General features: G+C 56.4%; 2 protein-coding genes across 4 annotated transcripts in view; one reads left to right on the top strand and one right to left on the bottom strand.

Annotated features, from left to right (window-relative positions):
• Positions 1–2,633: 2,633 nt before the first annotated feature.
• Positions 2,634–6,973, bottom strand: Cdk9 (cyclin dependent kinase 9). The gene is made up of 7 exons (XM_046451941.2): positions 6,283–6,973; positions 5,744–5,825; positions 5,022–5,112; positions 4,548–4,714; positions 4,280–4,451; positions 3,977–4,125; positions 2,634–3,551 (listed from the first exon to the last, which is right to left on the bottom strand). Exons 1-7 carry the CDS (start codon positions 6,714–6,716, stop codon positions 3,186–3,188), a joined length of 1,461 nt encoding a protein of 486 aa, XP_046307897.1. The 5' UTR covers positions 6,717–6,973; the 3' UTR covers positions 2,634–3,185.
• A 6,155-nt stretch (positions 6,974–13,128) lies between these two features.
• Positions 13,129–21,153, top strand: part of Sh2d3c (SH2 domain containing 3C) — a 29,073-nt gene continuing 21,048 nt past the window's right edge. For 2 of the 3 annotated variants that reach the window (XM_046451593.2, XM_046451595.2), the window contains exons 1-2: positions 13,129–13,244; positions 14,854–15,331. In XM_046451593.2, coding sequence (XP_046307549.1) covers positions 13,208–13,244; positions 14,854–15,331 — 515 coding nt within the window. In that variant the 5' untranslated portion in view covers positions 13,129–13,207. Of the gene's footprint in view, positions 13,245–14,853; positions 15,332–16,932; positions 17,085–21,153 lie in introns of those variants that run through there. The other variant, XM_046451596.2, reaches the window with a different exon arrangement.

The raw sequence follows: 21,153 nt of genomic DNA, 5'->3' as shown, positions 1-21,153 counted from the left end.
ATTTTGCTCTGGCCCTGCCAGGCTAGGATGGGACACAGGTCCAGCAAGGATACAGGGTGCCCCTGACTTAACAGACCAAGTCAACTGGAGGAGTCCTTGTTCCACTATGTTGGTCCAAAAATGCCAGAACACAAAACTCAGTCCCAGCCTGCAGGGCATGGTGACATTAAGAGCACCTGCAAGTGATACTTGTACACAATGGAATATAACTCAGCCATAAAGAAGAATGAAATTATGGCATTTGCTGATAAATGGATGGAACTGGAGACTATCATGCTAAGTGAAATAATCCAATCCCCCAAAACCAAAGGTGTCTCTGATATGCAGATAGTGACTCACAATCAGCAGATGAGTGTGGGGGGGAGGTTCACTGGATTGGAGGGGGGAGTTGGGGGAAGGGAGGGGGATAGGAATGGGAAAGACAGCAGAATGAATCGGATATCACTTTCCTGTGTTCATATATGAACATGTGACCACTGTAACTCCACTCCATGTACAAGAATCGGAAGTTATACTCCAATGTCAAAATACAATCCACAGTCATGTATAACTAAAAAAATAAAAATTTTAAAAATAATATTTTATTATCCTTAAGCAAAAAATAAAGAGCACCTGCAAATGAGCTGGCAAAAAGCCTTCACAGCCAGCCACCTCCCAGCAAGCTGCAGGAGAGCAGCTGTGTGCTGGAACCAGAGAATAGCCCCAGGAGGCACCGAGGAGGGCACACTTGTATTCTGAGTCACACATCTCCCTCTACAGATGGGGGCAGCACCCGTGTCATATGCCATACCAGTGTCTGGGCTCCGGCAGCCCCAGCTCCTCCCTGAGGTGGACCCTGGGGAGAAGGACTGGGAGAGAACTTGGAGCCAGCAGCTCCAGGGCTCAGGGCCTACTGTTTAAAATACGGTTTATTGCCAGAGTGAAAACACTAACAGACACCGGAGGGCAGAACCACCTGTCCCCACCTGCAATTCTATCACCCGACCCCCCAGTTCCCTTGGGATTTCTGCTCCCATGTTACTCTGACCCGTTGCCCCAATCCTTTTCCCTCCTCCTCCACTATTTTGTTCTCCACAGAATTTACTCCATCAGACTAGTTTGGACCCGTAAGAATGCGAGTTCCACAGGTGGGAACTGCTTTATTCTCGGCAGTTATCAAGTTTGGAAGCGTCTGGTCCTTGGAAGGACCTTCATGAAGGATGTCAACTCTACTGTGGTAGAGAGAGTGGAGATGAAAGAGCAGTACTGTGCAATGGCCAGAAGAAACGGATCTCTCCAGGTGCAATTGCTGGGTCAACCTGAACCCTGGGCCTGGGGGTGTAACTCAGTGTGGAGCACTTGCCCAGCTGAGCAGCCCCAAGTTCCATCCTCAGCACAACAAAGGGGGTGTGTGGGGGGCTTTTAAAGAAGGCTTTTATCCTTTATAGAAAACATTTTGAATTGGGCCAGCCCTTTTTCTGTTATCTAAAATCCAAAACAGGTCAACAGCCATTAAGAGGGTTTTTGTAAAAAAAAAAAAAAAAAAAAAAGTTTTTGTAGATATAATTGAAGTAAGGTCACACCATTATCAATGTGGGTCCTAAATCTGATGACTAAGGTCCTCAAGAGAGACAGAAAGAAGGAAGAAAATGCCACATTCATATGAAGATGAGGAAAAGGTTAGAACAATACATTTAAAAGCTGGAGTACCAGGCACAGTGGTGCACCATTCCAGGAGGCTGAGGCAGGAGGATCTCAAGTTCAAGGCAGTCTCAACAATTCAGCAAGACCCTCTCACAAAATATAAAACATAAAAAGGGTTGGGGATGTAGCTCAGTGGCAAAGCAACCTGGATTCCATCCCAGGTACCAAAAATAACAAACAAACAAGCCAGAATGCACTAAGGACTGTGGCAGCCACCAGGGGCTGGGGGGCCTCAAAGAGTCTCCCAAAGGAACAAACCTGCAAACACATAGCTTTTGGGCATCTAGCCTCCAGAATCAACAGGATGAGCTTGTTCCTTTAAGCTAGTGTGTTCATGGTATTTGTTACAGCAGTTTTAAGAAAACTTACAGGAGTCTGCTGGTACCTGCAGCTCCTCAAAGGACCCCAGCCCAGCCCTCACATCCTCATGTTCACATGAACTATTTTTTCCCTCCTGTCCACCCACCATCCAGATTCATGCGACTGCCACCTCCCCATGGCCAGTGACCGTGATCCTTTCACCCCGGGTCACTTTCTCTGAGCCCTCCTTCACCCAGCAGTGCAAAGAACCTCTGCAAGTTACAGACCTAATGGTCGTTCCAGATCCTCCTGCAGCCCTGTGTTCCTGGGTCAGTCTGAACGTACCCGTCACCTGCCACAGATGGGTCTCTGATCACCATTGCAGATGTGGCTCCCAGGAGACCCTCACCAGGGCTCCTCCCTCCAGCACCCAGCAGAGGAGCAGGGGGCCCATGGTGCGTGCCCTTAGGTACCTGACTACACAGTCTAGGAGGCACCCAGGAAGGAAATGGCAAGGCCCAAATCCTCCGTGACTATATGAGGAGACATGAATGGGGACAAATAACAGAGTCAAGACTTTCAGCAACTTGACAAATCAAACCCTAACCGCTGGGCCAGCCAAGGGTCTGAATGCAGAAAACACACGCCACTTACTGGAAAAAAAAAAAGAAGGGTCAACTTTTAATTGTAACTGATCGGCCTGCATCCAGGAATGTCTCTGAACAACTCAACAAAGAAACACGATAAAATTCTCCTACTGAAGAAACCAAGAGTTTTTGCTGCCCTCAGTGCCCCGAGGGCCAGGCCAAGAGCAGGCTGTTCCCGAGGCAGCTCCGTTCCCCTCGCCAGTTTCTCATCCCAAGAGGAGGGCTGGGGATGTGAGAGACTGTCCCCTCCTCCCACCATGCTGGGAGCTCTTAGAAAGTCACCATTCGAGGCTCACTGGCCCCACTTCCTGTCTTGGGGTACATGGGAGACCCTCCCAGCACCATCCAGAAATCCAGAACAGGGCAAGGCAATCAGGCAGCCCCTGTGCCCGCCTTGCCCTTTGGCAAGAAGCCCTCCAGTCCACTCGCTGGTTGTTCCCAGTACCCAGGGTGGAGACTAAATAAAATGTGCGCTAGAGAAAACAACCTCAAATGCCCATCATCTCCACCACGCGAGTCATAAAGCAGAGAAAAAAGAAAACAGCGGCCCCGCCCTCAGAAGACGCGCTCAAACTCCGTCTGGTTGGTGGTGGCGGGATTGCGGCTCTGATTGGTGGACTGCTGGGTGATCTGGCTGCCCTTCCGGCGTGGTGGCGCCAGGTATTCAAACATAGACGTCAGGTGGGTGGACAGCATGCCCTTGAGGTCTGAGGGCATGGGGTCGGACCAGAAGAAGTCATGGTTGAGGGCGTCGTCGCTGTCGATGCGCTGTGCGGGATCCAGAACCAGCAGCTTATCGATGAGGTCCAGCGCATAGGGGTCCCGGACGTAGGCCTTCAGCCTGTCCTTCACCTTCCGCTTCTGGCCCTTGACCAGCTCCAGCTTCTCAAACAGCTCATATTTGTCTACATTTGGCCACACCTGGGGGGCAGGAGTTGAGAAAGGACGGAGTGGGGTCAGGGGCAGGGTTCGGGGGCAAAACAACCCAGACACTCCCAGATAACCTTTGAGGGAGAACTGGAGCCCTCCAAGATGAAGGCAGCAGTGCCACCAAGGATGTGGCACACACCAAGGGCCTGGCCCTTTGGCACAAGTCATCTGAAATACCTGTGCCAACCCTAACATGGGCATACTTCTGTTTTTCAGAGAAAACAAAACAAAAACAAAAACCCAGCACTAACTCAAACGCCTTGGCAGAGGAAGGCTCTGCAGAGCAGGCCCCAGCCCTCCACCAGCCACTCTCTGGAGAAGAGCTTTCCTGATCCCACTCCCCAGTTCCTCTGCCAAGGAGACCTGGATCTCCCCACCCCACAGGTACCAGGGGCCCATTCAGCTTAGCCACAAACCTCAGGGGTGATGGAACCACAGAGCTGGCTGATGAGGGCAAGCTGGTGCTGCTCCGTGTTGCCCTGCATGATAGGGCTGCGGGTCCACATCTCTGCCATGATGCACCCAGCACCCCACAGGTCAATGGGCGGGCCGTAGTCCCGCTCCCCTGGGAAGAAGAGCGTACCAGGAGGGCCCGTTGAGCCCAAGGGCCTCCTGAGACTCGATGCCCCAGGGCCGGTGGCTCAAGAAGCCCTGGCAGTAAGGGGCTGTGCCGGGTAGGTGCCCGGCCCCTGCCCCCCTGCCCGCTCGGGAATTCTCACCGAGCAACAGCTCCGGAGGCCGGTACCAGAGCGTCACCACACGGTTGGTATAGCGGTTGGGCTGGCTGTTCTTGGCCAGACTGAAAGCCCGAGCCAACCCAAAGTCTGCCAGCTTCAGGACCCCATCTCGGGTAATGAGCACATTGGCAGCTTTCATATCCCTGTGCAGGATCTGGAAGGAGGATGAGAGTGAAGGTCCTTCAGTCACACCCACACAGCAACGTGGTCAGCTTATGCCTCGGTCTCTCCTCCCACCTCTGGTGCCCACCTTGTTCCTGTGGATATAGTAGAGGCCATTGAGCAGCATCTGCATCACCCTCTTGATCTCTGATAGTGTAAACTTGACTAGGACATTGCTTAGCAACCCAGCAAGGTCATGCTCACAGAAGTCGAACACCAGGTATATACTGCCCTTGCAGCGGTTATAGGGGGAAGCTGAGGCAGAAAGGGCAGGAAGGAAAAAAAAGTAAAAAATCTGTACCCAACTCACTCTCCTGCCACCAGCTCCCACCCCTTCCAACCCACAGGCACCCATGCCCTCTGAAGCACTCATTAACATGCTCCTTTGATGGTCAGACACTTTCTGTGTGCCTTCTCTGTTTGGGTGCTGTGGCAGGCCCTGGGGAAGCATCACTCCAAAGAAAGAGGACCAGAGAACAAAGCACGATATGTCTGAACCTAGTTTAGGCCCAAATCCCTAGAAGTCGAAGCCTCATTTTCTCACAGTCTCCAAACAACTTACCTTTGGTTCGACAAATCTCAATCAAGTTGACCACATTCTCATGTTTTAAAAGTTGGAGAATCTTGATCTCCCGTAAGGCTGTGATGGGGAACTGGGTAGGAGAAGAGGAGGAAGTGGTCAAGAGCGAGTGCTACAGACCAAAAGAACTGGCCTCAAGGTCTACACTAAGGGACACAGGCTGGGAGTAACACTATGCGTTCTGAAATCAGTTGTCTCAGATATCTGATATGTAAAACAAGTATAATAACACTATGCACACCAGGAGACAATTCAAGGCAACAAACTGAGGCTTTACAGTCACTAAATGTCCATCGTTTCAACCTTCAAACTTTAGCTCTACACTTGTCGGTAAGACTATAAAATTTCTTTCTAAAAAGTAGGTATCTAAAAAGCTGTACTTATATTTTCCTTTTACATCAAACAATATTAAATGCTAAGGAAAAGATGTTTCAAGGTTTCCTAACTTACAAAACGGACATACACACCACGCAAGCATGAGCTCCCCCTCTTGGCCCCAACCGTATTTGCTTAAAATTGAAACATCAAATGCTTCAGAACATTTGAATTTATTTCGTTGAGAGGCCAAATTCCCTGCAATATGGACATTTCCAAAACTACTAGGTATAAACCGAGTCTCAACCGAGTCTCCTGGAAGCACTAGGATGGATACCCAACCCAGAGGTCTGGCAGTTGGCAGGCCTGCTCACCAGATCCTTACTCACCCCCTCCTTCTCGTTTTCCATCAGCACTTTCTTCAGAGCCACCTTCTTGCCGGTCTTGCGGTGCTTGGCCTTGAACACCTCCCTGCAGGCGGGGAGGGAGACCCAAGAGAGCTCATCAGGCGATTCTGCGGGGGCCCGCCCCTCCCCTACGAGAGGAGGGGGCTGCAGGAAAGATGAAACTCCCTGGCGGGGCTGGGCTGGCACGCGGCTACTTCACCACTCGGTACCTTTGGTCTCTCCCTGAGCCTCTGCGCCCTTTCCTCGAGCCCTTCTTTCACCGATGCATCTCTCGGAGAGATCCCGCTCCCCTCTAGAGCGCCTCTTTGCAACCCCTCCCCGCCCCCAACCCCGGCCTCGGGCTCCTCCCCGCCAGCCGACTCCGTCGGGTCGGGGTGGGCTGCGGCGCGGCCTAGCGCAACCAAGGAACAGCCCCAGGATTCCGCGGCTTCCCTACCTCCTCGTGCCGGGTCCTGGGGCCCCGAAGTAGGACCCCATAGGTGCAGGTTTAGGGCTTCCGGCCTCTCCAGGCCCAGCCTTACCCAAAGGTGCCTTGGCCGATCTTGGCAAGCTTCTCATATTTGGTCACTTCATCGCAAAAGGGGCACTCCACCGAGTCGTACTGCTTTGCCATGGCCGCCTCCAGAGCGCTGCCACCGCCCCCAGCCGCAGCCGCCGCCGCTCCAGGTCCAGCCGCCGCGCTCCAGGCCCCGCCGCGGCCGCGCCACTTCCGCCTCCACGGCCACTTCCGGCCTCGCGGTGCCGACCCCGCCTCTTCCGCCCGCCGCCCGCCGCCAGGCCCCCTGGGACTTGTAGTTCCCGGGAGGCCAGGGGGAGCCGGAGCTGCAGAGGCGCCTCCGCCACCGCCGCTGCCCCCGCCTCCGCCGCCGCCGCCACTACTGGCGGCGGCCCCGATCGGGGGCCCGGGGAGCCGGGGCGCTGGGGCTGGGGCTCTGGGCGGTGCGTCCCGCTGCATCGGCCCGGGCCGCGCTTGCTGCCGAAGCTGCTGCCGCTCTGGCGCCCGATCCGGGGCCAGCCGCAGTGCCCTGCTCCTCCTCCTCCGACGGCGCCGCCTCCGCGGAGCTGCGCGGGGCGGCGGACGAGGGGGGGTGGCCCCCGAGCCGCGGCCTGGGGGGCTCCCTGGCCGGGCCCGGGCCCGGGGCGGCCGGGCGAGGGGGCGATACGGGAAGCGCGGACGAGGAGGAGGCCGGAGAGCCCAGGAGGGGGCGCGTTATAAAGGGGGAGGCGCCCCGACCTCGCCCTCCCCTCCCCCTCTGCCCGCCCCCTCCCGCCTCCCTCCCACCCTCCGCGGCCGCACCTGCCGCCGCCGCCGCTCCTGCCGCCCGCCCGCCCGCTCGCTGCCCGCCGGCCGCCCTCGGCGCGTCACCGCCCGCGGCCCCTCCTCCGCCTTCGGAGGTGGGGCCCCGCGCTCGACACCTGGTTGTGGGGCGCCCTGCCGCGTGCCTCAGTTTACCCCCACAGGCCCGCTGCTGCGCGGAGCCCCTTCCTTCCTGGCTGGGTATGTCCCCCCAGAGGCGAAGGCAAGAGGCGCAGAGGGAGCGGCCTCCGGCCCTGGGAGGAGAGAACAGCCCCAGCCGCCGCCTCCACCGGCCCCCACCACCCGCCGTTGACATGGCAACCGATGGCCGCCAGGGGGCGCGGCGACACTGGAGGCAGCGAGCGAGCAACACCAGGGCCTTCTAACCCTGGACCCTCGGTTCTCTGGGAGGCAGGGACAGGACCCATGAGAACCCCGCCTCCGCCCAACTGCGCCAGAGCTGGTCTAGCACGAGTCAGCAATCGCGAAAATGGCTAACAGGTGCAGCACTCCCTGTGTGCTCAGCGTTCCTGCAGAATCCTGAATCCAGTCGGGACCGCCAACCCGTTTTACAGAAGAGGACATTGAGGCTCAGAAAGGGGAGGTCATTTGCCCAAGGTCACAGTGATGAAGCTGGTCTAATATATGATCAAGACTCTCATCACCCACCCTATTTATAGTCTGACCAGAGGACAGCAGTGGGGTTGTTGGAGGCATACTGTCCTTCTGCAAGCACCATGTCCACCACTTACTCTGCGCCCGTCCTCCTGTCCCTTCTCCAGAATCTTCCTGGCTCCAGGAGCCCCCTGATCCTTCCTTCAGCTCTTCCCCACAGAGCAGCCCAGCGAAGCTGTCCTTTCTGTCTCCTCTGCCTCATCCCTTCAATCTGTTCCTTCCTCTCCAGCCTATTGTGGAGGGAGCCTGAGTCCTGGCCCTCCAGTCTGGCCTTTCCGTCTGATCCTTGCACAGCTAGGGCCAAATCTTTCTGAAATCTTCTACTGTCTTTAGGAAAACCCTGAGTGTGACCCTTGCTCTTTCCAATTCACTTTGGCAGGCTCCAGCTCCACAGTCTCCCTACTGTTTCCCAGCTTCCCAAGCCCACCTGCCTTCAGGGCAGTGCTCCCTGGATCTCACCCCACCCGCCACCTGCCTTCCTCCATGAAGCCCTCCCCATTGCTCCAAGCTCTTATCCCTGCGGCTTGACCTGAAAGCCTCCTCCTGGGAGGAGATGACCCTGATGTCCCACTAGGTCCTGTTCTGGGGAAAGGTGACCTATCCCTCTGCCAAGGAGAGTCTTGAGGATTAGACCAAGAAGCTGGGCAGTGTGGAGGTTTTGGGGCAGTGGGGCCACACTTTACAAGTATATTACTTATTAGAAGCAGGCGGAGGATTGGCTAAATCAGGGGTAGGGAGGGAGAAAAATAATAATTGCTGTAACTACAATTTGTTGAGGGAAAGTAAATGGTCCAAGCTCTACACTTAATGCTCTGTGGGAATTATCTCAGTTGTCACTGACCTGTGTGAGGCAGGCCCCGCTCTCACCTCCACTGTGCACATAAGGACCCTGAGTCTCAGAGCTGACATCACAGTGGCCATACTGGCATTTGAACCAGGTCAGTCTGGCACAAACCCCACATGTTCCCCATATCAGGGTCCCACCCATCTGAGCTAGGGGTGGAGCCAGAGCGGAGCCTCAGGACATGGGTGCCAATGTAAGATGTGGAAGGGGACAATGGCTTTGGGGGACCTGTCCTGGGCTCATGTGGCTTCCACTACCGGACTTTCAGACTGGGGCCCGGTGCCTGTTTTCCACAAGCCCCCTGCCAAGTCACATCCTGTGAGCAGGAGCCCTAGCAAGGTTTCCGGTGATGTTGTCACCTCCACCCTAGCATCCCTGACCTGAACCCTGACATCTGTCAGTCACTTCCCCTCAGGGCCTCAGGCCCTTGGCAGCTGCTAGGGGAGGCAGGCAGAAGGGGTCAGGAGCAGGCTGGAAGGCCGCCCAGCTGCCGGGGCCTGGAGCCTCCCATCATCACGGCTGGCAAACCCTGGGGGACCAAGAGGCCATGAGTGACTTCCCAGCCTCCTGGGCTTCTGCTTTGCTGGTTGGAGGGGAATTTTGCCTGCTTCCAGTGGGCTGGCTGAACAGCAAGGCCCCGTATGAGGCTGGTCCTCAGTAAATGTTTGTTGACTGACTGGCTGAACAGACCTCAAGAGCCTCCGGTCCTGCCACCATCTAACAGGGAAACTGAGGCACAGGGCAGGAAAGGGAGCCACTGAGAGTTTTTTTTTTTTTTCAGAGTAGAAATTAGAAGTTTATTAAAGAACAGCAGAAAAGACTTCTCCCGGAGGAAGTAGGGGATCCAAGAGGTGGAATCCCTACTGAGAGTTTTTGACTCTGGTTTGGGACCTCTCTTTTTCTCTCCCAGCCAGGAAGGAGTGAGGATGTGGAGGGGACGAGGAAGACAGGCTCGTGGGGTGGAGGCTTGGCCTGTGGTAGAGTCAATGCATGGGGGACACAGGACAGAGAATGGCCGTGTGACACCCATGGCCCTTCCAGCCATGGCTCTTTTGCTCCCACAAGCTTCACTGGGTCTGGCCCTGACACTTGACAACATCCCTCTTAGGAGGTTGCTATGGTTGGGCACAAATGACAGAAGAGGAAACAGGCTTTGAGCTGTGAAGTGGCCTGGCCAAGGCCACCCAGCCAGGAAGCTCTGAAGCTGGGATTCAAAGCTGGTTCTCTTTGCTCTCAAAGTCCAGGGTCATTCGCCATCGTCCTGTACTGCCCCCAATACCAGGCAACCAGGTCAAACCAGGGAAAAGCCTCCACTGAGCACTTACAGGAGAGGCCCGAGGACGAGGGCCACATGGATGGGGAGGCCCAGCCCCATCTCGGGAAGCCTGAAGTCTGTTTGGAATATGCAAATAAAGACACGAGTGAGTGAGGTGCAAGTGGTGCCCCCCAGTATTAACATTTTATTTCACTGCCATGAATCGTGTGAGAGATGCTGTATTTGCCTCATTTTGTTGAAGGGGAAAAAAAAGACGCTCAGGTGACCTGACTTGCCCAAGGTCATGCAGGTGAGGACTCAGGTTGGCTCATGCCTTTTTTAAAAATTATTTAATTGTCAATGGATCTTTATTGATTTATTTATATGCGGTGCTGAGGATCGAACCCAGGGCCTCACACAGGCTAGGCAAGCGCTCCACCACTGAGCCGCCACCCCAGCCCTGACTGATACCTGTTACTTAGGTCTCCATCCCTGACAGTACCTGCCCCCTCCCTGGGCTTGTCTTCTCCTTCCCCTCCAGAAGCCCCCCGCATTGTCCCTGCTTGAGTCACAGGTTGGGGATGAGGGGCTGGGAGGTGGGAACTGAAACCAGAGCAGGGTTCCTGGGAGCCCCTGGCTCAAGCTGGCCCTAGAGGGACTCAAGGAGGCAGCCGCCCGCCCGTGCCAGGGCAGGGAAGCAGGGTGTCCTGGGGGCGGGGTCCCAGAGGCAGAGCCTGGAGGGAGCGAGCTCCTCGGTGTCCAGGGCTGCAGCAGGGGGGCAGCCTGGCTGGCCTCCAGTGCAGGCTGAGGAGGGCCTGGGGGACAGCCACCCGCCAGCAGGTCACTGGCTGCACTCCCAACGGCCACTTGAGGCAGCACAAAGGGGGCTCTGAGCTCAGCGGAGCCACCACACTGAGCCCCATTCATTCTCCCGGGGATGCCGGCAACGGCCCTGGCGCCCCGGCCAACGGCGGGCCTGGCCCTCTTGCTGACAAAGCGCCTCTACCTCAGCAACACAGCCTCTCGGTGGCCACGACTCCCAGGTCTCACACCATGTGCCCGCTCACCAGTGTCTGCCAGGCCTACCCCCGTGAAGCTCGGGCACCCACCCTCCAGTTGCTGAGACTCACAGTGTGCTGGCCAGGGAATTCTCCCACCTATTGGTGCTGCTGGACCATCCCATTTCACAGGTGAGGAAACTGAGACCCAGAAAGGCAAAGTCTCTTGTGTATGACACACAGCAGGTCAGGAAGCCAGCACTGGCTGGTGCCACAGCTCAGCAGTTAGCCCAAGTCACACTGGAACTATCCCTGGGAGAAGCCAGTGACCTACCCTCTGCCTCCATTAAGAAGCTCCCCACCAGGCTTTAGGCCCCTCTGACGGCAACCCAGAGATGGGAAGGGGCAGCAGCGTGAGAGTTGGGCACCTGGTTGTCTGTCAGGATTCTGCTCCTTAGTCTTGGTTTCCTCATCTGTGAAACAGGGGCAGGGCCAGAGTTTGTCTCCCAGGTCTGTTGTGTGGATGGTGTGGAGGGTTCCAGCTCCATGTCTGGGAGGTCTCAGTGCTCAGAGCAAGGGTTGGAGTTGTTGCCCCTTCTCCCCCAAGTCCTAGGCTCAGAAACCTCATTCTTTCACCTGAACTTTTTTTTTTTTTTTTTTTTTTGCTACTGGGGATTGAACTCAGGGGCACTCAACCACTGAGCCACATCCCCAGCCCTATTTTGTGTTTTATTTAGAGACAGGGTCTCACTGAGTTGCTTAGCGCCTCACTTTTGCTGAGGCTGGCTTTGAACTCGCGATCCTCCTGCCTTAGCCTCCTGAGCCGCTGGGATTACAGGCAGGCCCCACCGTGCCCAGCTCACTTGAACTTTTGATCACTGGTCTGTCCAGGCCTATCTGTGAACAGGACCTTGCTGCGATGGTCTCAAGGGCTGTGTCCCTTTCCTTCTCAGGTCCTTGGGGTCCTCTTCACCGCATGAGAAGTCCCTAGATCTTCCCCCACCAAGGACTTTTTTCCAGCTACCAGGGGGTTGGGGAGCCCCCACAGGCACGGAACTTGGCACCTCAGACTCTACAGCTGGATGATGAGCAGCTTCCAATTCCAGGTGACTTGATTTGGGGGCAGGGCATGATTTTTATGGAGGATGTAGGAGGAGCCCCAAGTGACCTTAGTTCCCTCTCACAACTGCAGTGGCCAGCTTGGGGGCTAGGATAAAAATACTGAACCTGGGCTGGGTTGTCACTCAGTGGTAGAGCGCTTGCCTGGCATGCTTGGGGCCCTGGGTTCCATTCCCAGCATCAAAAGGAAAAATAAAAAAGAATTTCAAGCCTCTGCAGGCTGACTGCATACCTTGCACTGTCCCCATTCTAGAGATTTGATGACTGAGGCTTCAGAGATGGAACGGACTTAGCACACGGAGCTGAGTTTGCAGCTGCTGATTTTGTGGCACCCCAACCCCAGCATCTGCTCACAGCCTCTACAGGTGTCTACACGGACACCCTGTATGAGGGAGATTGCATTTCCTCATCTCTGTTCTGCACACACACACACACATAGAGGAAGTTTGTAGAGTAAAAAATTACCATCCCATGGTTAAGGAATCTGAAGGGCAAAGCGTAACTCAGCCTGTGCCACCAACCTGCTGTGTGACCTAGGGAAATCCCTCTCCCTCTCTGTGCCTCAGTTTCTCCATCTTTGTCCAATGGGTATGGTACACCAAGCCACCGTGTGTACTAGACTGGAAATAAGTGACCATGGCAGGAGCTGATCCTATGCCAGACTCTGCTTGCCACAGGGCACCCTATGTAGTGGGCACTGCAGGCCTCCCTGCTCACAAAGGGGAAACCAACTCAGGGAGGTGAGCCGAAGATCACTGGTGACAGAGTGGCCAGCCAAGACTTGAACTTGGACCTGGTGGCCCAGGGCACTACCCAGGCTACAGCAGTCTCCTGTCTGTCGCTGTCAGGCTGTCTCCCGGGCACCGGGGTTTAGAATATCCTGAGCTGTGCATAGCCCTGTCCCCTTGCCATCCCCGCCTGTGGGCCAGACCCCCTGACAGTGGATGCCAAGTCCCCAGTGGCCCTCAGCCCAATGGGCTACATTCCCAGAGCCTGTGGCGTGTTCCCCAGACCTTCCAGGCCCCTTGGGCTTGCAGCTGCCCCTGCCCTGCTGCAGAGCGAGGAGGCGGCCCTCAGGGGCTGGGATCTGACTGGGGAGGCCCCAGCCCCCGCCCCCTGCAGAGAGGGTGGGAGGGTGGGGCTGTGGGAGTTTCAGTGGTTTAAAAATACACAGAGGAAGCAGCCAGAGGGCGAGAGAAAGGGGAAGGGGTGGGGGGGGAGGCACCCCAGCTGCCCTGGCTCCGTGCAGCTCGCCAAGATGACGGAGGGACCCAAGAAGACCAGCAAGAAGTTCAGTGAGTGCTGTCCTCTGTCCTCTGACCGTCCGCCCCGGCCTCCCTCCGCCCCGGCCTCCCTCACATCTGCCCTGCAGCACGGCCTCCTTCTGTTTCCTCTGTGTCCATCTGTCTGCCTCCAGAGGGATGCCACGCCGCTCCCGCCAGCTCCGGTGCAGGCTCCCTCTGTCGCTCTAGCTAGTTTGGTGCCCATCTCTGCTCCCTTCTTTCTCTCGGCCTTTGTGTCCCCTACCCCGACTCTCAGTCCCTGATCTGCTCATCTCTGGCTCTCTCTGACCTCCCTGCCCCGGGCTTGGCTTCTCACTGGCTTCTCACTGGGAGTTACTGGGCTTGGAGGGGCAGGTGGGGGTGCCATGGGACACTGTCCCATGTCCCACCAGCCAGGAGGCTGGGAGCTACTAGGATCAGGCTGGGAGGGGTACAGCCACCATTGCTCTGTCTCTTTCCCTAGGTGGATGGCCTTCAGGTCCAGCAGACCTCTCCTGTCCCCTGTCTCCTTTGACCTGACAGCAGCAGGGGAGGGGAGGGACTGTGTGGCTGCATTTCACAGATGGAAACTCTGAGGCCAGAGACTGACTGGGACCTCACTGGCTATCCAGCAAGGCTCAGCCCAGTCCTGGACTCAGGCCTCAGTTTCCCTCCCTGCCTCTACTACCATCCCTCCAGATCCCTAGTGCCCAGTGGCAAAGCCAGTGGCGCAGCCTCAGTGGCACAGCAGAGCTGTCTGGTGGGCTGAGACCAGGTGGGGTGGGCAAGGCTGGAAAGAAAGCCCCGGAGCTTTCACGCCCAAAGTGCAGAGCCTTGGGCCTTGCTGTGTGACTGTGGGCAAGTCCGTTCCCCTCTCTGGGCCTCAGTTTCCATCATTGTCAAATGGGGGCATCCTACCCATTTTCCAGTGTGGGTGTGAGAATCTGAAGCATGGAGGATGCCTAGAAAGCGGAAAATGCCAGCATTTTTCCTTTTTGCTCATCTGGAGGCCTTAAGGAAGTCAAGTGGTGGCTGTGAGGAGGGACAGTCCCACAGCCCAGGGAGGAGAGAGCGGCCTCACATGCTTGTGTACCCCTGCGGAAATGGGGAGATGGTATCACCCAAGCACTGTCGCCAGAGTCAGGAACATGGGCTCAGCCGACAGGAAGGAGAAAACCACAGACAAGGGGACCCTCACGCTGGTGACCGCCCCCTCTTCCCTTCAACCTCACCCCATTAGCACAGACTGGCTTGGACACTCCCTTCCCTGATCTAACACACACACACACACACACATACACACACACTCACACACACACACAAATACAGAATTCACTGTCATTGTGTGACCCATAGAAGGTAGATACTATAATTCCTATTTTTCTGATGTGAAGGAAGGGGATCAGAGAGAACAAGTGATTGCCTAAGGTCACACAGCCAGAATACGAAACGACAGAGATTCAAGTCCAGGGCTCTGACTCCAAGCTGCCGTGGTCTCCCACTTCTGGGAGTGTAAGAATGATGAGAGGGGGTGTCAATGAAGCCCCCAACTCTTTGGGACCCTCTCTGGGTACTTTTATTGTTATTATGTTCCTGTTGGCATTGCCATTAATTTCCCTTTCCTTCCCTTCTTTCTTGCCAGAGTTCTTCAAGTTCAAGGGCTTTGGGAGTCTCTCCAACCTCCCTCGGTCCTTCACTTTGAGACGGTCTTCAACCCCCATCAGTGCCCGGTCCCACTTGGAGTCTGACACCTTTGAAGCCACCCAGGATGACATGGTGACAGTTCCCAAGAGCCCTCCAGCTTATGCCCGCTCCAGTGACATGTATAGCCACATGGGCACCATGCCTCGTCCTGGCATCAAGAGGACTCGGAACCAAAAGATTGTGCAGAAGGCCCAGGAGGTGGGTCCTCAGCCCCACCTGGTACCTCGAGATCTGCCTGACTTGCCAGGCTTGGAAGCACCCAAGGAGGTGATAGGGGGTGCTGATGCCCCCCTGGAGGGCACCTCGACAGTGCGACCTGACCTTTCAGCAGTGGAGGAAGACGCTACAAGAAAGCCTGAGGACCTGATGGCAGACATAGAAGAGGAGAGAGCTCCCAGGGATGTGCACCCAGAAGGGTATGTACCCACCGGGGCAGGGGAGAGTGGACTTGCAGGGATGGTGTCTCCAGCCTCCTACCAATATGCCTCCCTGCACAAACATCTGTGCTAAAAAGAAAAACTGCACATTAACCAAGTGTTTAGTATAGACCCAGCACTGTGCTGAACCCTTCACCTGTGATTCTCAAAAGAAAACTCACCAGGAGATACTGTTACTGTTTACACATGACAGATGAGGAAACTGAGATTCAGGAAGCAGAAGTCATATGCCGTGGTCAGGCTGCACATCTCTCAAGTTGCAAAACTAGGATGTGAACTTGACTCCAAAGCCCTTGATAGCCTCCAGCAGGGAGGGCACAAGATCCTGTTGCTGGATCCTTGCCCTGGACCCCTCGCATGAATCACTCAGATCTGCTAGATGATGACATTTCTCCACTGGGTCTAGAAAACCATTTGTCAACTTAACTTGGTTATAGGGAAGCTGAGTTCATGCAAAAATGGAAATAGCAATAATATGATAATAGCTCCTATTTCATAAGCATTTATCACACTGAAAACTCTGTATTCTATTATTAGCCCCATGTACAGATTGGGAAAGTGAGACTCAGCCAAGGTCCGTGGAGCTGGGATTTGCCTGCCTCCAGGGGCTGCGTGCTCCTCCACCTCATTGTACCCAGCACCTTCAAAACACCAGGGCCTTGCGCTTCAGACCCCTGGAGATCCCTGACTCCAGCCAAAGGAGTCGCTAGCTTTTCAGTCTTTTCCCAAGTCACACCAGTGAGCTGTGCTTGTTGGAAATAAAGAGAAAAAAAGCCAGCTGGCCAACTCCAGGGCTGGGTCCAGGACCTTTTTTTTTTTTTTTTTTTTTTTTTGATGGCTTTTCCCAGGGACACTAAGCACAGTCTTTGTGTGCTGAGCTGTCATTGAGTCCAGACCCCCATTCAGTAGGAGCAGGACCTTGTAAAACTGAGTGAATCCATGTCTGCCTGTTAGGCTGCCTGACTTTGGAAAGTCTGTTCCCCTGAGCCTCGCTTTATCATCTGATCCATGGCACAACAATAGCACCCACCTTGTAGGGTTGTGGTGAGGACTCAAAACTAACACCTGAAAAATCTTAACACAGTTCCTGGCTCACTGCAAACACTCCCTAAGTGGGAATGCTATTTACAATTAATAAAACTAATGCCTTTCCACTAACCCTGGCTGCCTCCTAAACTCGGCTCCATTCAGGGGTGGAAGAGAATGACTGTATCAGGGAAGAAGGCAGGATAGGTCCCGGGGCGTTCTCCGGCACCCCCCAGTCTGAGACTCCGCCGGGAGCCTCGCCCCTCGCACCCGGGACGCTGAATGGTTCGCGGGAGCCGGGTGGGGCGGGGCGAGGCGGGGCGGAGGGCGTGTCCGTGGGCGTGGCTTTTCCAGACTGCGAGGCGATCAGCGGGGGAGGCGGGCCTTGGAGCGGGCGTGCTCCGGGAGGCGTGGCCTTCCCGGCCCTGGACCTTGACGGACGGGCACGGGGAGGAGCAAGGGAGCAGAGGGGCGGGGCCAATGGGGAGGCGTTATCCCTGGAGTGGGAAAGAGCAGAGGAGGGGCGTGACGGGGGCGGGATCTGTAGGTCAGGCCCCGCCCCCAAAGTCCCGCTTTCGGCTCCTCAGTTCGGCGGCCTGTGAAAGGAGGGAGCCGCCGGACTGAGGGGGTGCCCGGGCTCTAGGCTGCGACCGTGGACAAACATGACCGCAGTGGGCAGAAGGTGCCCCGCGCTGGGGCCCCGAAGGTGAGTGACCGAGCTGGGTTCGGGGAGGATCAGCGCGGGACCGGAGTGGTCTGAGGGGGAGATCCGCGTTCCGGAGGCGGCAGACAAACCGGCTGTGGGTTTAGCATCTAGAATTTTTCTAAGCCAGCTTCCTTTGGGTGTGACTCTGTCCCCTGCCCTGCCTCCTTGCCGGCCGAGCATCCACCCGTCTTGTCCCCACGACAGTCCCAGCAGAGAGAGACTCTTGTCATCCCCACTTAGTAGATGAGGACACAAAGCTTTGCTTGTCAGCTTCTCAGCTGGTGGGAGTCAGCACCAGGTTTGAGCACACCTCTGGGCCCGTGCCCCTAACCACTGGGAACGTTCCCCTGGCCCAGCCAGAGCTCCGACAAGGGTCTTGAGAAACCGAGAGCGCCAAGTCCCAGGCCAGCCCACACCTCTCTCCCCTGTGGGCAGAGGCTGGCTGATCTTGGAGGTGCCTCTGGCATCAGGCCTGGAGTTGACCAAAGAAGTGGAGAGACTTTGTCCCCCATCTCCCAAAGTGTCCTGGGGTAGGGGTTGGCAGGCCAGATTGAGCTCCTTCCTGGTGCTCTGGGACTTAGTGTCCCACCTGCCCACCAGGGATGGTTGGAGTATTTCTCTAAGAGTCCCCAAACCTTAGCCTTGTGCCAGGGAGACGGGACAGCAGCCTTCCCTGTGGGTCCTTGGATTGCCCTGCCCTAGGCCTCCTGCTCCCCAGTAGCCCACATGGACCTGAGATGGTCTCTGAGGGTCCACACAGCATGAGGAGGAGGGCATTTGAGAATTGGCAGTGAGCAAGATGGGGTGCCTCTTCCTGGACCTCCCAGGGAGTCATTCCAGTGGCTGCTCCTTGAGTTGGGGAGACTATCCCTCCCCCACCCCTGGGAGGCAGGGTGCACCTGGGGCTGGAGGAAGGAAGGGGAAGAGGTGAGGCAGCAGGAGTTTCCTGGTGCCCTGTTCCCTGCTGAGATCATGAGGGATGTGGAGGAAGAGGGGAGGAGGGGCCCTCAGCTCCCCGCAGCCCAGCGGCCTTCCCAGAGAGCCTGGCACCCTCCTTCAGCCCCTGCTACAGCAGAGGAAGCGAGGCCTGGAGAGGGGAAGGGGTCCCCAATTGCCTCTACCAGAGGGGGGCAAGGGGCGATGCAAAGAATTGCCAGGCCAGGGTCCTACCAGAGTTGATCACCATCCTGCTTACAAGGGGCGAGCACCCAAGGGGTCCCTGAAAGTGGATACTTCTATTGCTCCATCTTGCAGGTGAGGAGATTGAGGCTTAGAGAGCAGAAAGGATTCTCCTGGAGTCGCAGCTTGAACACAGGAGCCTAGATTTGCTCCCAGGCCTGACCCCCTGCTAAGCCCACAAGCTTAATGGCTCAGCCACATTTTCACTCCTGCAAGTAAAACTCTCCAAGCCTTTTCTTTTTCTTTTTTTTTTTTTAAATATTTTTAGTTGTAGATGGACACAATACCTTTACTTTATTTATTTTTATGTGGTGCTGAGGATGGAACCTAGTGCCTCAACTGTGCTAGGCGAGAGTGCTCTACCGCTGAGCTCCAGCCCAGTCCTCTCCAAGCTTCTTCTACCATTATTTCAAATGACTTTCCACAATGCCCTGGAAAGGCGCCCAGAGTCACCTTACAAATGATGACACCAAAGAGGTTAATAACATGCTGGAGATCATTCCCTCAGTGCAGTTGGCATTTCGTTCATCTTAATATTTACTGCGTACATTTTAGTATTTACTATGCCCCAGACTTGTCCTAGCTCTGGAGAGACAGCAGTGAGCACAGCAGACAGAACCCACCCTCATTGGGTCCTCATTCCAGGGTGGGGAGACAGATGGTAAAGTAGATAGATGAGGTATAAGGGCAACTAGAGGAGAAAAGAGCTACCAGGAAAATTTAAAACCAGGTAAAGAAATTAGTCTTGGGGGAAGTAACTGGTGGTGGCTATATAGGAAGGTTGGTCAGGAAAAAAAAGTCTCAGTGAGAAAGTGATGCTTGAACAAAGGAGATGAGGGACCAGCATGTGCAAAAGTCCTGAGGTGGAAGCCTACTTGAGGAACAGCAGAGACCAGAATGGCTGGAGCAGAGCAGATGGGACAGACGGGGAGGTGGGAAGAGAGATCAGAGGAAATGGGTTTAAATAATGTAGGGCCTGGGAGGCCCCAGCAAGGACCTAGCTTTGCCTCAGCATGATGGACACTGTCTGGCCTTGATCAGGGGAAGGCCCCATTGTGTTTAGTGTGTTTGTTTATTGTTGTTGTTGTGGGTGGGTGTGTGTGTGTTGCTAGGCAAGTGCTCTACCACTGAGCCACGCCCCCAGCCCCTGGCTCCTGTTTGAAGAGGACCTCTCTCTCCCCACAGGGATCTGATTGCAGTCCTGCCTGTCTTGTGCTTCACCCAAATGTCCTTTGATTCCCACCCCCAAGACCCAGGTCCCCAACCTCCACTCTCAAGGGGGCTGTTTGGAAAGAAATTGAAACTGGGACAAGGTGGCACCCTGAAGGAGAGTGGGGCACCTCGCATTGCCCCTTGCCCCCCTCTGGTGCCAGGCACGAAGAACGGGCTGGGACCCGCCCCTCCCCATTTCCTTTCGGAATGTTGATCCTGGTCCAAGAATTCCCAACTCTCCCCAGAGTCCCGCGACCCTCTCAGCCCTGCAGAGTGACGTCAGCTGCCGGGCATCTGGTAGCGATTACCCACCGGGGGAGGGGTCCTGCTGGCCCAGCCTGTGCAGCCTCCTTGGGCTCCAGGCGGCTGGTCCTTGTCTTCTGAAGGGCCCCAGCTGCTCCTGGCTCTCATTTCCTGTGGAACTTTCTCACAGTCCCCGAGACCCCCGGACGCCTTGGTCTGTGGGAACTGGGCCTGCTTGGAAGGATGGGCTCTTCCCCCCACAGCTCCGCCACCCCCAGCTGCAGCCACATCCCAAACCTCAGGGGACCTTGTTCACAGGCTGCTGGGCCTGTGTGGGGTGACTGGGGAGGAGGGGGTCAGAATCTCGGCAGCTCAGACACCAAGGGGCTGTCTGTATCCAACCGAGCAAATCCCTTTCCTCTCTGAGCCTCAGCTTCCCCGTCTGTAAACTGGGCCCAAGAGCAGCACTTGCTCCTCAGGATTGAGGCCTGTAATGGCAGGGAGAGTGCCAATGGGATCTGCTGCTATAGAAGGGGAAACTGAGGCCAGGGAGGGGACTTGCTGGGGTCACAGTACCACCCCCAGCTGAAGGCCTTCTCGAGAGCCCCAGGGGGCCTCCCACCCACTCCCCCCACCGCCTCTTCCTGACATGGGTTCTGGGCTCCAATGTGGCCCCCTCCTCCCTGCTTCTCCCCGTTTCCACCCGGGGCAGCTCCCAGTTTCTCGGGGAGCCCACCTGCTAGGGCACAGCACGGAGCTCCAGCCTGGGGCTGGCAGGTGCTAGTCTGAGCAGCCATGTCCCCAGGGCCACCCTCCGGCTTCAGTGTTCTTTCTCTGTTGGAAGGTGGGACTTTGAGAGCACGGAGTTGGCGGGCAGTCCCCTCTGAGTCTCGCAGCTCAGGGCGCAGCACCACCAGGGAATCAAAGCTCTTGGAGAACGGCCCTCCCTGCCTGGTGTGCAGGGCTGGGCTAACAGGTCCTTCCAGCAGGGTGCAAGGCCCTGTGGCCGGTGTCCCACAGCAATGGGGCTTTCCACCTGCTCTCTTTGTCCACGGCCCCTCAGCACCAAGGTGCTGTTGCTTGTCTGCCACGGTGAGTGAGGGCCAGAGGGAAGGACACTGCAGTCCCCCAGGACTGGCACAGGAGGGCCCCAGGTGGACTAGGGAGGCCTGCGCCCTCCGTCTCCTGTGAGCCTGAGGGAGATGGTTACTGTGTGCCCACTCCTCAGATGAGGGGGTTGGGCTCCAGCTACAGGAGACAGGGACAAGGGGTGGGCAGAAGGGGGAAGACTCCGCCGTGGGGTGTGGCCAGGCCCGAGGTGCCAGGGACACCCGGATGAGGCCACCACTTGGAGGGCCAGGATGGAGCTGGAGGCCAGTGTCTCCCGCCCCTTCCCCTCCAGGGTCCCTGCAGGCCCGGGATGGAGGTCCTGAAG

The sequence above is a fragment of the Marmota monax genome, unplaced genomic scaffold, assembly GCF_021218885.2.
Source record: "Marmota monax isolate L192 unplaced genomic scaffold, Marmota_monax_Labrador192_F-V1.1 WCK01_AAM20220418_F8-fsc00020, whole genome shotgun sequence".
In the NCBI taxonomy this organism is placed as follows: domain Eukaryota; kingdom Metazoa; phylum Chordata; class Mammalia; order Rodentia; family Sciuridae; genus Marmota; species Marmota monax.
Note: the sequence above shows the minus strand (reverse complement) of the source record. Positions and strands in the feature narration are given on the sequence as shown.

Coding starts and splice junctions, on each gene's coding strand:
- Cdk9 (XM_046451941.2), bottom strand. CDS start 6,716: ATGCAGCGGGACGCACCGCCCAGAGCCCCAGCCCCAGCGCCCCGGCTC. Junction 5,826..6,282: donor ATCGGCCAAGGCACCTTTGG/GTAAGGCTGGGC, acceptor CCCCGCCTGCAG/GGAGGTGTTCAAGGCCAAGC. Junction 4,715..5,021: donor TGAGATTTGTCGAACCAAAG/GTAAGTTGTTTG, acceptor TTTCTGCCTCAG/CTTCCCCCTATAACCGCTGC.